Source organism: Micromys minutus (assembly GCF_963924665.1).
Source record: "Micromys minutus genome assembly, chromosome: 12".
NCBI classification, from domain to species: domain Eukaryota; kingdom Metazoa; phylum Chordata; class Mammalia; order Rodentia; family Muridae; genus Micromys; species Micromys minutus.
The window spans coordinates 6,441,412-6,455,871 of NC_137981.1; the positions used below are offsets into that span (position 1 = coordinate 6,441,412).

Consider the following 14,460-nt stretch of genomic DNA (forward strand, 5'->3'; position numbering starts at 1 on the left):
GGTCTGAGTCATCACTCGGACTCCTGGTGGCTGCATCAAGTCCCGGACCTAACAGGGAATGCCCCTGCCAGGCCTGGACTTCTGTGAGAAAACCGGCTGCAAGAGCCCTGAGGTGGGGGTGGGGAGGAGATTGAGGAGCATTCCCAAAGGAGTCTTCCTAGTGGTCAGTGTCTTATTTTGGACTTTGGCTACAGAGAACTAACCCTGTTAGTTCTAACGCTGTCCAGTCCTTGTCTGGTTCTCCTTGCCAACTGGAGTGGTAAAATCTATTAATCTGCTGGTGTTTGTGTGGGAGTTTTAGTCATGATCTGGTATCAGGAAAAGTGAAACTGTGTCTAAGTGACCCATGTGGCAGAAGCTATTGTCATGGAAAATTTTTTTTAGACGTACATTTGAAATCTGGAGGAATCCCACCCTTTAGAATAGGTGGTGAGCTTTAGGCAGATGTACTTATCTGGATGGAGTCTTATTTGGTCCATGAGAGGTAGATTTCTACTTTTAAAAATTAAAGATAAAGCAAATGATGCATGAGTTTGCCTGTGGGTTTGTGCACAAGATAGTACCGGTGTCTGCAGATTCAGAAGGGGGCGCTGCATTTCTAGAGTTGGAGTTATAGGAGGCTGTGAGTTACCAAATTGGGTATTAGGAACCAAACTCTGGTTCTCTGCAGCAACAGTATGTGCTCTGAATTATGTGCTGTCTTCCCATCACCCAACCTTGTTTCCGAGACACGGTGTTTCCTTGGCACAGGGCTTGCTGACTCAGGTAGACTGGGTGATACACAGAGAGCCTCCTGCCTCTGACACTTCAGTACTGGGACTACAAGCGAGTCACCTTACCCAGCTGATCCCTGTTTTTTAACAGCAGCTCTGGGGACTGAACTCAGGTCCTCATGCTTATGTGGCAAGCTCATCACTGACTGCAGTCACTTCAGCACTTAGTTTAATAGAAACATGTTAGAATTGCTTTGTGTGTTCATATTCTCCATACTTTGTTTTTATAGCATTTAAATAACTTGAAATTTATATAGATTGTCATATAACATTATTATGTAATTCTGCAGTCTTTGGCACTTAAAACTATTGCATTGGTGTTTTTAAGAACTGTTTTTCCTCTTTGTTTCTACTACTGTGAGGTCACTTTACTACTTCTGAATTGCTTGCCTCTATTGCTGATGGGCACTGATACTTGACCTCTTTATTTTTTCCAGGAAAATGGTGTATATACAATAGCAAAATTAATTTTACCAAATAAGCAACCGAATGCAGCGAAAACTAATCTACTACAGGTAATAAGCTTGTCTGTTGACTTTATCGCAGTCTGCTGAGATAAGGGGAGCCTGTGATAAAATGGTGTGTACTCTGGGTATTGTTTAGGTTAGCAGTGGGCCCTATGCCGATGGTAAGGGCTGTGCTTGGGGACGGAGTCTGTGAAAACTAGTGACTACAGAGAGCACTAAGGACCCAGAGATAGACATTTATCTATCTATCTATCTATCTATCTATCTATCTATCTGTCTGTCTGTCTGTCTGTCTGTCTGTCTGTCTGTCTGTCTATCTATCTATCTATCTATCTATCTATCTATCTATCTATCCATTGATCTATCAAATAGACAGACAAATAGAGAGACAGAGACAGACAGAGACAGAGAGTCAAAGTCAGACATAGAGAGAGACAGAGACAGAGAAAGAGACAGAGAGAGACAGGGAGAAAAAGAGAGGCAGACACAGAGAGAGATAGAGATAGAAAGAGGCAGAGACAGAGACAGAAAGACACAGAGAGAAACACACACACACACACACACACACACACACAGAGAGAGAGAGAGAGAGAGAGAGAGAGAGAGAGAGAGAGAGAGAGAGAGAAACTGAAGTAGCTTATTCAGTGCTTCTTTGATCATCAGCTGATTGTACTTTCAAGAAACATTTCCTTTATGCATTATAGAATATAACAACAATGGGAAGATGGTGTCAACTTTAATCCTGAACCGTAGTCACCAACACTTCGCCTTTGAAAAGGAAAGCCCAGGCAATGAACTCTGCTGGATGAGGAGGGGTTTAAAGGGCAGTGCAGAGCCTCTGGGCAGCAGAGACGGCCACAGGAGTGATATTAGCAGGGTAGAGATGGGCAATTTAGAGAATGTTTGGGCACAGGTAGCATGCTAAGCAGCTTGGGCGTGTGTCTTGGACAGTGTCAAAGGCGCACAGTAGGCACCTTTGGTACTTTTCTGAGAGTTATTAACTTCCTAACAGTTGTTAGGAAGCACTAGGAGCTGTGATCCAGGTGACATGATGACAGAATTCCCTTTCCTGGAGCTGCAGTTCATCATTCTCATTAAATCACAGAGGGAGAATGGCAGCACTCAGCATGCCTGAGACTGTTTATATGCCGCTGTTTCTAGGCGTCACTAACAGAAGCTGTGTGAACAGAGAGGTGTTCATAGCATCCAGCAAAGAGCGAGTCTTGAGTCTTTGGTGGTTGGTTTCCCTGGTAGAAGTAGGTTATTTCTTATCACTGAGCTCATTTTGTACTCTTTAGAAAGGGCTCAGCAGCTCGTGAGAAGCAGGGCCACGTCTCCAGCACGACACAGGGTTGCATTATGGATCCTGTAGGCAGGAGAGGGATGGCCGGGTTGGTGGCAGCTGGAGGCTGGTCTGCAGCAGAGGTCAGCATCTCACAGAGAAGCTGTTGTAATGTTTACTTCCGGGTGGACTGAAAATGTCTCTGTTGCCTCTTTAACAGTTATGTTCTCCTTTCTTTCCAAGTGTTATGCTTTCAGAACCCTGAGGTTTCTCTTCAGTATGGAAAGGAACAGGCCACTCTTTAAGAGGTACGTGGCAGACGGTTAAGCTGAAGCTCCCTTTAGGCCAGCCTGCTTCCACAGGGGCCATGGGAAGAGAGTGGCTCCATGCAAGCCATGCATCTCCAGACCCCTCAGTCACCATGGCCACGTCACAGGCCATTAACTGCTTAGGCTCTGGTTTTAAGTAAAGATATTAACATCTTGAATATATAGAATCAAGATACATACCTTAAAAAAAACTATTCAGAAGTTAGTCTGATCATATCCACTTACCAACCAAGAATTTGTTTAGGTGCCTGTGATAGACTGGGAGGCAGGGCTGGGCTAGAGGCGAGTTCTAAGTCTGGTGGAAATGCAGGCCTTAGGAAGCAGACACATTGATTACGAATCACGGCCATGCACACCATTTGAACAAAATCTAGGTTCACAACTTCATCAGATTTTATTGGTAAGAGAAGATGTTAAAACAAATCCTTTCTTGAGAAGGTATATATTATATTATTGTTTTATTTTTCTATGATATTTGAATTTAAGGAAAAAGGAAATTATAAATCTTTGTTTTATGGCCCAAAGCAATTCATCTTAATGAATTCAAACATTTTAAAGAGGCCACTGAAGCCAAAATTTTGCAAATGAATGCTTCTCTCCAGTTTTTCTGTTACCAGTATTTTATTTTCATAAACCATTTAAAAATTAAAAAGGATGTTTACATCCTGGAGCTAAGTTTGGAACTGTAACAAATGACTTGATGTAAATGCTTAATACGTACTAAAAGCTCAACAAACATCCTCCTTTAAAATGCTGATTGTTTGTGAGCCACAAATAGACTACAAACGAGGCCTTGGTATAATCTGTTTCAGTTATATTGTCTTTTATTGCCATAGAAACAATGTGAGGTCCACCCCTCCCAAGTTCTAAGTGTGGTGTGCAGTGCAGGTAACCAGCACAGTGCTGTTCAGTGGATCTTTGGGACATTGCTGACTCTGCAGGAAGTACAGCTGCAGTGCAGATTTCATGATATGCCAGAGCATATTACTTCTTCCTCTGTGGAGACATAATGAAGTTGGGTTTGTTGGTAGGGTCAGTTGGTGAGCCAGCTGCATACAGAAGGGAAGGGTTGGCTCACGGTTTCCCAGCTCCACTGTAAGTGTGTGTGTGTTTCCCTGTAGACTTTTCCCCACCGACCTGTTTGAGACCTTCATTGACATAGGACATTATGTTCGCGATATTGGTGCTTATGAGGACTTGGTATCACAGTTGAATTTACTATTGGTAAGTTTTGAGTTTTAAATATTTGGGCAGGCTCCTCTGGGGTCAGGATAACAGCAACCAATTTCCCTTTTATGACTTGGTTAGGAAGATGAGCTGAGGCAAATTGCTGAGAATATTGAAAGCATCAATCAGAAGAAAGCGCCCCTGAAGTACATAGGTGACTATGCTGTGTTGGACCACCTTGGAAGTGGAGCTTTCGGCTGTGTTTATAAGGTGAGCCCTGGGAAATAGTTCTCATGCTTCAAAGCAGACTTTAAGTCACATTCCAGACGGCCACACTCATTTTAATTGGAGTCCTTGTCATTGAAAAGTAGTGAGGAAACCGATAGAGATGAGGGTGGCTGGTAGTGTCCAACACTGGGTGGTCATTATGTGGCTTTTGCCTTGGCTTTCAGCTCTAGTACCTGGTCAGTGACTGAGATGGGGAGTCTTTCCTCTATCACAGGAAATTAATCACAATAGCTTGTCCCATAGGTTTATAAACTTAGGCCAGTGTTCCTACCCCCGCACAGGAGAAGCCTCCCGAGTCCTACAGAGGGGACCAGACCAGAAGATAACAAATTTGAGCTTGCTCAGCTTAGTGTAAATGCACCGAGAATGTCCTACTTGGTTAACTATGTAATTTTGTTATAGCTCATCTGTCTTTGTCTAACCACCAATTCTCAGAGCATTTAATTAATTGTTTTCCTTGTTGTAGGTTAGAAAGCGTAGTGGTCAAAACCTTTTAGCAATGAAGGAGGTCAATTTGCATAACCCAGCATTTGGAAAGGATAAGAAAGACCGAGACAGCAGCGTGAAGAACATTGTTTCTGAATTAACAATAATTAAGGAGCAGGTAAATATCGGTCTTATTTCTGAGATGTCTCTGACATACATGTCATTGGAGTTGAGCTCTGCTGTTCTTGTACGTGCTGTTTATAAGCCAGTTCGGTGTGAAATACTGGACATTGGTGCAGTGATATTTTTACCACTGTTTTTCCTAAAGCTTGTTATTGAGTCATGGAAACTCTTTTAAGAGTTTATAGCAGGGCCTTGGATGCAAAACAGTTGAGCTTCCAAGCCACAACACACCATGTATGCTTAACTACCAAGGCACTGCACAGGAACAGGAGAGGGACAGCCTTACTTCAGTGCTGGGAATTTGAAAAAGATCACCGTCCAACTTCAGTCAGGTAAAGCCAACCTGCTGACACCTTTCAAGTCTGGCTTATAAAATCTAAAATGTGGGTTCTGTTTCTCTTTTCTTTTTAGACCAGGCTTGTGTAGTCTAGGCTGGTCTCAAGCCTGCTCTGCAGCAGAGTGACCTTGAACTCCCCTCCTTCTGGCTTCCTGTTCTATGTGCTGGGATTAAGGTGTGCCCCACTATCCTCTGGGCTATTTTTGTTCACACAAGCAGTATATGCTGGTGTGATATAATGCTGTTATAATATATATAATATATAACAGTTAGCTGTTACCATGACGGATTATTTGAGGGCGAAAGCAACACAGAAGAGAATTGGGAATTCTTTCTGTGATCCAAGAACATGCCGGTTCCTTTTCCAGCGTTCCTTATTTGTGCATTTCTGGTTGTAAGTCCTAGGAAGCTGCCAGCTCACGGCCTTCTGCAGACACGTGTGCTTGGTGTCTAGGCTGGAGCATAAAGAACAGCACAAACATGGTCTTCATTCCCCGGGACATACAGTTTGACATCACTAAGTTACAAGAAAGGTCATCAAGGATGGCACTGTATACAACCTTAATGGGTTAGATCATCACGGATGGCACTGTATACAACCTTAATGGATTAGATCATAAGAAGCCATCCTGACTGATAGACAGCACAAGTTTAGAACGTGACTTTGAACTGAGTCCATTTGCTGCTTGATCAGGTCTCAAAGCTGGATGTACCCTTGCTTGTGAGCTGGAACCAGAATATGGTTCTGTTTGCTAGCCTGGTTCTATATGGCTTAAAGTTGCGGTGACTTGCTAGTTGATTTGGGTGCTAATTGTGTTTCCTAAGAAAAAGGATCCAGAGGAGGCCAATGAAGATGCCTCAGCTTAGACTTTGAGGTCACTGAAGACTATAATTTGCTCCCTCCTGTGGGAGCCACCTGAGCCAAAAAGAAGAACATCATGGGACAATGAAGCCATGGGAATGGGGCTGGAATGGGAGACCCTGTTTGTGAAGAGGTGACATACAGAGGCTCTGACTCCCTGCCTCAGGCTTCTCCCGGTGACACCTTTCCATCCCAGGTGGGGGAGCAACAGAAAGGACACACCCAGGGTTGAGGGCTTCTTTTACAGTCCCAGTAAGAGCAGAGGGACAGACCCACTCCTGTAGGGGTGGCTGACAGATGTTCCATCTGCCTGCGAAGCCACACCCTGGCTACTCTGCTGCTGACCATGAGCCTGCTGGGGTTTGTGAGTAGCAGCTAGGTGCACCCTGCTCATAGGGACACATAGGGGCACAAACCATTCACAGGCATGGCGATTTCTCTGACCCAGAAACCACATTATAAATAAGTAATTGGAGACATTTATATCATTTTTTAAAAACTGTTTTTCCCTCCCTGTGTAGCTGAAGCCCGACATTAGGGCAATAAGGAAATTGTTAAGGAACTGCTTGGTTCTAAAATTCTCCACTTCACTTTAGGAAAGGCAGCACCTTCTAGCCATATTCACAAAGGCATGGAGGACACTGTCTTTTTAATTAACTTAAAAGCAATACACTTAAAAAAAGTCATTCAAATCCTTAAAAGACAGTAGACAGTATTAGACGTAACTAGTATACAAAATCTAAGTAGTCATGGGAAAAGCTTGTGTTCTGAAAATTCTGATGTTTGCTATTTGTTTTCTTACAGCTTTATCATCCCAACATTGTACGTTATTATAAAACATTTTTGGAAAGTAAGTATGAAGCTTTCTAGTGAGGGAGGAAACATATGCTTGGTACTTATACACATTTACATTATGCCATCAGAAAATAAACCCATTCAGCTATTTTAAAAATTTTTATTATTAATAAGCATTGCTTTCTTAGGCAGTAAAATGAATGTTTATGTGATGATCTGAAAATAGTTAAAATATTTGATCCCTAATATATAAAGGCACAGTGTGAATAAACCAAAATAATTAAACTGTTGTACAAAAAAAGAGAACCGGGTAGGATCAGGAAAAAAGGAACTAAAACATGGTGTTTTCTTTTCTTTGAAAGCTCACAGCAGCTTGTCTTGCATCTAGTGGCATTTTCCACTCCTAATAAAATGGATTGGACTCTGCCTTACAGATTTTTTTTCTCACAAATATCAGTAGTTGCCACCAGGTGGCGACAGAGACTTGTCTGAGCCTGCAGGCCGGCTGGTTCATTTCCTCCTGTGGGAAGAACACAGTGAAAACTTTCAAAGTTAAACTTAGTTGCTTGTTTACAGTGAAATACGTATTGAACTTAAGGCCCTGTAACACAAAGCCTGAAGTATCAGCCGGGCATGGTGGCACAGTCCTTTAAGCCCGGCACTGGAGAGGCAGAGGCAGTCCGATCTCTAAATTCTAGGTAAGTCTATTCTACAATTCGAGTTCCAGGATAGCCAGGGCTAAACAGAAAGAGAAACCCTGTCTCAGAAAACAAACAAAGGAAGGGACAAAGGGAGGAAGGAAAAAAGTAAGGAAGAGAGAGGTGGGTGGGGGTAGGAACCCTGAAGTACTTCTGTATGAGGGAAGATTAACAGTGACATATAATTAATTGTCAGGGCTCACTGGGTGCCACTTTACCAGGGCTAATATTAAGAAACCTTTTCTGAGCCAAGCATTATGGTGCATGCCTTTAATCCCAGAGCTCCAGGGGCAGAGGCAGCCTCTATTCGTTCAAGGACAGCCTTATCTACGCAGTGAGTTCCGTAGTGACAGGTATGGCTGCATAGAGAGACCCTGTCTCAAAACTAAGCAAAACTTTTCCGTCTGCTGGACCATTTGTTATGGTTTTGCCCATTTCCCTTCTTCACATGATTTAGATGGACTGTTTCCTCCTCAACCGCTAGTTCTTAATATCAGGATGGTTTTCTGTCATTAAAGCCATCAGATTTCGTTTCTTATACTGAAGAGGGAAATACGAAACACTGAATGAACCCGACAGCTTCCAAAATGAATTGGAGGAAACTTAAAATGTGTAAAATATTTATCAGGTTATAAGTTACAACAAAGACAATAATGTGAGACGAAAATAAGGCTTTAACCAAGCATAGTGCAGACGGTGTGTATTCAGAGTAGGGTATTCAGAGAACAAAACAGCGACAAGGAAACCCAACTAGTGCCAAACATTTGTAAACCATAACGTAAAATCAGAGTCCAGGTCTCTCTGCTCAAGAGGGACCAGTAGTTTCCGTCATGGGTGGGCGCTTTAGTCGGTGCTATTGCAAGTGTCCATGACATAATCTATGTCACTGTCCAAAAAGCAGTTTATAATGTGGTTTTCTGAATGTCCTATTTGATCTGCTGTATTAGGAGGGAGGCCTTGTGACTTGGGACAGTTGGCTTGTCTTGGCACCTGTCAGGCATTCTATGATGTAAGCAGAAAATGATTACGCTTGCCAGAGGAAGTTGCTGCTAGGCTGTGGCTGCCCCAAGTGTGGCTCTGCCCTCTGCCAGCAGGTGGATCCTGCCACCAAGTTTCAGTTTTGTGCTCCACAAACTCTTTGGGTTCTATTTCTTGAAACTTTGCCAGGGCTGTACACTGACTTTACATTTCTGTGACCCCTTTGTGCTTTCGCATAGATGACAGGTTGTATATCGTTATGGAGCTGATTGAAGGGGCCCCACTTGGAGAGCACTTTAGTTCTTTGAAGGAAAAGCAGCATCATTTCAGTGAAGAACGACTGTGGAAAATATTTATTCAGGTACACTACACCCTGCATTGAAGTTTTTGTGACACAGTGAAGTTCTGAGGTGCCTCAGAGATGCGCTGTGGGTTATGTAGACAGCAGGAATCAACTTTGCTTCCATTCTTGTTTCAAGCTGTGCTTAGCGCTTCGGTACCTACACAAGGAGAAGAGGATTGTTCACAGAGATCTCACGCCAAACAACATTATGTTGGGAGATAAGGACAAAGTGACAGTTAGTAAGTATAAAAGTCTTCAACTTTTTAACTGAAGATTTCTGATTAGTCCAGAAATGAACCGTATTTCGCAGTGGCAGTACATGTCAGTAGAACGTTTGGCATGGAAATGTTCTCTTTGAGTTGTCCATTGGAGTAAGCACTGGCCACATGATACGTTTGGGCAAGTGTAATGTGGCCTGTGTGTCTGAGAGAACGAGCTTTTATATTTCCTTAACTTCTGAGCTGGGTATTGCATGCACACATCCAATACAGCCTTGGAAGGTGGAGGCAGATGGGTCTGGAGACCAAGGGCAATTTCAGCCACATAGTAAGTTTGATGCTCTTCCAAACCACATGACACTCTATATCCAAAAAAGTAAAACCAAATAAAAACAAATAAATCGATAACAACAAAACAGAACAATAAAATTATTTTGTTAAATTTTAATTACTTTCCACATCTGAGAGAATAGTATTCACACACTATTTGATAACGGCAATACTGTTCTAAATGAGTGTTTTGCTCATACGTGCTAATACAGTACTCTTAGGATGCTTCTGTGTTTAATTAAGCTCCTCAGTTAATGCTTTCTGAGTTTTTCTTTCTACATCATAAACAGAAGCTTTGATGATTAACATGTTGAGCACATTGCTTTGGACCATTTTTCACAGTTTGTCTTAAAGGTGTCAGTCTCACAAGGCTTTACAGATAGACCAACTTGTACCCTTTGACATAACTGTTTGGTGTTTTAATCTCTAGCAGAAAGGCAGATGACAGTATATTAAAATTCATTGATTAAGACAAGGTGACATACACCTTTAATTTCAGCACCAGGGAGACAGAGGCAGAAGGGGAATGGAGGGGTGGGAGGCAGAGAGGTGGGAGGCAGAGGGGTGGGAGGCAGAGGGGTGGGAGGCAGAGGGGCAGGGAGGCATGGAGAAAAGGAGAGAAAGAGGCAGAGGCAGAGGCAGGTGGATTTCTGTGAATCTGAGGCCAGCCAGGCCTAAGTAGATTCTTCTCCAAAAAATAAACAAATAAGTAAATAATAATAATAATAATAACAAAAAGTAAAAAAAAAGTTTCCCCCATAAATCAGGAGGTTTATTTTTACCCCTATATTTTTTCTAACTCATCATGAACCAATTTTTAGTTCAGAATGATGTCTATTTTTCCCGTGAGCCTTTTCCCTCTTGTTTGAGATATTTATGGTTCACAAGCTACAAGGGGAAGCCCTCTTCATGTAGACTTGTAGTTCCTACAAAGGTTGATTCTGAGATCCCTACAGTGAAAGAATGTTTGAGAATACACTGCTAGATGTAGGCTTATCTATGAATTCCTGTTTAAAGATGTGTGGAACCCAGCAAGTTCTACAGCAATAATGGATGATAAAGGGATGCATTAAAAAACAAAAAAACAAAACAAAACAAAACCTGGCTACTTGGTACTGGATAACCCATTGCTTGCTCTTCCCTGGGGAGACTGTTTCTCCCTCTCTGAGAATTCCATAGGTGCCAATAGTCCTCTGTGTGGGGTGAGGGCTCCTGGACACTTCCTGGTTTGCTTCCCAGTGTCTACTACTGTTGTCTTCAACCGTTTTGGCTTTATGAGCACAAGTTCTGACATTCTTATCGAGCACAGTCTTATACAAAGTTTCCAACTTTCTGGCTTTTATGAATATTTATTTCTTCCCCATTTCTACAATTGGGACTGGGCTTCACAATTTGGCATTTTGATTATTGTGGTTTTCTGTAATATTAGAAAATATAAGTAATATTATCTAGACTGAGTAGGTTGTATTTATGTAAGGTGTGTGTATGTGTGCGCTCATGCAGGTGCATGCATGCGTGTGTGTATATATATATATATATATATATATATATATATATATATATATGTTTGTACATTCATACATGTATGTGACAACACTTAATAAAAAAAGGTCATGAATTTGAAAAAGAACAAGAAGGAGGTATATTTAGGAAGGAGGAGGGAAGGAAAAATGATGTAATTATAAATCTCAAAAAGTAAAAAAGTAATTAAAAAATAAAAATAAAGGTGTGATGTTAACATTTTTCCTGACTGCCACCACCTCCCAGTGGATAGTTGAGACACCTATTTGCCGACATCCAACTTGTGCTTTATCTCAGGACATAATATCTCAGCAGTGTTGTGTCTTATAAAACAGAGGTGTGATGATGTGACTCAGTGGGTCCATGCCAAGGTGCCTCCCCATCAAGGAATTGGTCCTAGGACAGGCTTAGTATAAAGGGCAGTTTATTTGGGAATAGGAGGAGATCTGGAAAAGGGGTAGATGGAGAGAGGAGAGCAAGGATGAGAAGGACAGAAAGAGAGAGGAGAGAGGAAGAGGGGAAAAGGCTGGCTGGGGCCATGTGGGAAGAGAAAGAGAAAGAAAGAAGAGAGGAGAGGAGAGGAGAGGGGAGGGGAGAGGAGAGGAGAGAGAGGAGGGGAGGCGAAGGAGGAGGGGAGGGGAAAGAAGAGGGAGGAGGAGAGGGGGATAGGGAGGAGGGGAGGGGAAAGGAGAGGGAGGAGCAGAGGGTCAGAGGGGAAAGGAGAAGGAGGAAGGGAGGGGAGGGGAGGAGAGAGAGAGGAGAGGGAGGAGGAGGGGAGAGAAGAGAGAGGAGGGGAGAGGAGAAGGAGGGGAGGGGAAAGGAGAGGGAGGAGCAGAGGGGATAGGGAGGAGGGGAGGGGAAAGGAGAGGGAGGAAGGGACAGGAGGGGAAGAGAGAGAGAGGAGAGGGAGGAGGAGGGGAGAGAGGAGAAAGAGGCTAGAGGAAAAAGGGGAGAAGGGGGAGGAGAGGGGGGAAGGGCAGGGTAAGGGAGTGTGGAGAGGGGAAGAAGGGAATGGGGAGAGGGGAAGGGAAGTGGGGAGGGCTACTGAGGGGGGTCTTCTTACATGCCTGGCTTTTTGTTCATTTTAAACCTTTTTATTGGATATTTTATGTATTTCCATTTCAAATGTTATCCCCTTTCCCTCCTCTACCCTCCCTCTCACCCCCCCTTGCTTCCATGAAGATGTTCTCATTCCCAAAGACCCACTCCTACCTCATTGCCCTGTCATTCCCCTTACACTGGGGAAACAGCCTTCACAGGACCAATAGGTTTCTCCTCCTACTGAGGCCCGACACTGCTATCTTCTGCTACATATGCCACAGGAGCCATGGGTCCCTCCATGTGTGCTCATTTGTTGATGTTTTAGTCCCTATGAGCTCTGGAGGGGTTGGTTGGTTTTGTTGTTCTTCCTATGGGGTTGCAAACCTTTTCAGCTCCTTCAGTCCTTTCTCTTGTTCTTCTACTGGGGTCCCCATGCTCAGTCTGATGGTTAGCTGCAAGCATCCTCATCTGTATCAGTATAACTCTGGCAGATGGCTTTTGGCTCTTAACTGGCAGGGCAGCTGTTGCTAGGTAACTGTTGGGCAGAGCCTAGTGGAGTTGCTAACAAGGGCATTAAGTGAAAATTCCCCTTACCAAAGTGCATTCACAAATCAGGATTCAAATTGATTGGCTCAATTTTCAAAAGAACAAACTGTATTATTTTTGAAAAATAAAAACAACTTCAAAACTCTTTAGATAAACCTTTAATCAAAGTTACTTTGTAACGTTTTTAAGCTAATGAATTATAAATAAAGAACCAAGAAATAAAACAATTGTGAACCTTTATCTTAGACAAACATTTGCTTAATCATTTGAAATCAACCACAATTGTGTTTTCCATAGCTTTTTACAACTCTGCCTTGTTTTTAGATTTTCAAAAATAATTTTTCTACAAATCTCAATTTATAAGTCAAAGGGTATTATTAAAACTGTGAGCTTGAGTTTCATATCAGATTATGTCATATCCTAGAAAAACACACTAAACTCCTCCTATATGTCCATTTAAGTAGTTTTTTCCCCTGAATAATAGCTAAGTGTACATATTATTTCCTTATTGGAATACCTGCATAATCTCCTTTGGCGGTATTTAAACATACTGAATTTAATTTCTATTATAATTACTCGGTTCTTTTGCAGCTTAGTTTTCATATTTGTACTTTATTTCCTGGCACACACTGATGTAGTTTACAGAATAAAATAGTGGCTTGATGCTTCTGAAGTTACTTGGTCCATTTTTGTTCATTTCCAGATGGTATTTGACTTTCATCATGATGGTTTAGTTTTCCTGCTCCCTGTCGACCCATCTACACGCTGTTAGTTCACCTCAGGGTTAAAGCAACTCTGAGTGTTTACATAATTGTCAGTGTGTAGTTACTGCCCAGACTAATTACCTTTCCTTTCTCATAGACCTTTTTGTTTTCCTTCCAGTTAATATTTGCCTTCCTTTCTGTTTGCATTTCTTCTTTCTGTGTACCCACCTTGATCTCTTTTCTGCTCTCCCTTGGGGATGCTGAGCTTTATCTGCACACTGTCTATAGCACAGGTCAGAGAAACTGACAGTTTCCTGTTCCTGAGCTGTAGCAGCGATGTAGATGGAGCTTTCCTTTAGGTCTGGTGCACGGCTCTTATTCTGGAACTTTCCATTTGCTCCCACTCTTTGCCCCTGCATCATCATGTTGGATTCTGAGGCTTCAGGTCAGCACCAGGAGCCCTGCCCTTCCTGATTTTGAAGGCATCTCTTCATGCTTCCCGTATCCTCCTGCCTGACAGGAATCCCAGAGCCATTCTAACTTTCGTTACCCAACCCGTGAAGTACTACACCTCTTTACAGAATTTCAGGTATTCTTTTCACCCTCGGCCCTGAATGGGCCTTTATTTAGCATAAGCATTCGTGTGTCTTTCTTTTTCTCTACTTATACTTCAGTTATTTCTTCAGATTTCCTTTCCAGTCATTTTGAACATTTGACTTTTAGCAGTGGAACTATGTTGCACGATGCTCTCTGTTCCACCCTTGAAGGACCTGGCTTTTATTCCCTCCCCGTGTAGGGAGACTTCTTCCTCAACAGCCCACATGTCTTCTGTATTTTCTGGGTCTATTTTTGTTTTCCCCCTTGCTTAGTTGCTTGGTCTGATCTCTCTTTTTCTTGTTGGTTGTTTTCCTTATGCCTCTAGTAATGGAGGGCTGCCTTTAATGTTACAGAAGAGGCTGGAAACAGTTGTTGGAATGACTCTGTGTTCTATTAGCATGGCAGAGATTTCTTCAGAGATCCTGAAGTTGGTATCCATCCAAGCCTTGTTCCAAAGAAGCTGCCTCAGGTCTGGCCCTTCCCCCCAACCTGTCGCAATGTCTTCATTGTGGGAGCCTTGTGTTTGGCAGGGCTCAGGGGACCATATTCAATTTGGATTTTCACTGAGTTCAATT

At 42.6% G+C, this 14,460-nt stretch overlaps 1 protein-coding gene across 2 annotated transcripts in view; it reads left to right on the plus strand.

Moving 5' to 3' along the window:
• Positions 1–14,460, plus strand: part of NEK10 (NIMA related kinase 10) — a gene marked incomplete at its 5' end in the record, with an annotated part of 174,384 nt that overhangs the window by 34,593 nt on the left and 125,331 nt on the right. For both annotated transcript variants that reach the window (XM_080925891.1, XM_080925892.1), the window contains 8 exons: positions 1,211–1,288; positions 2,766–2,830; positions 3,973–4,075; positions 4,160–4,288; positions 4,773–4,910; positions 6,919–6,964; positions 8,825–8,946; positions 9,065–9,167. In XM_080925891.1, coding sequence (XP_080782017.1) covers positions 1,211–1,288; positions 2,766–2,830; positions 3,973–4,075; positions 4,160–4,288; positions 4,773–4,910; positions 6,919–6,964; positions 8,825–8,946; positions 9,065–9,167 — 784 coding nt within the window. The remainder of the gene's footprint in view (positions 1–1,210; positions 1,289–2,765; positions 2,831–3,972; positions 4,076–4,159; positions 4,289–4,772; positions 4,911–6,918; positions 6,965–8,824; positions 8,947–9,064; positions 9,168–14,460) is intronic.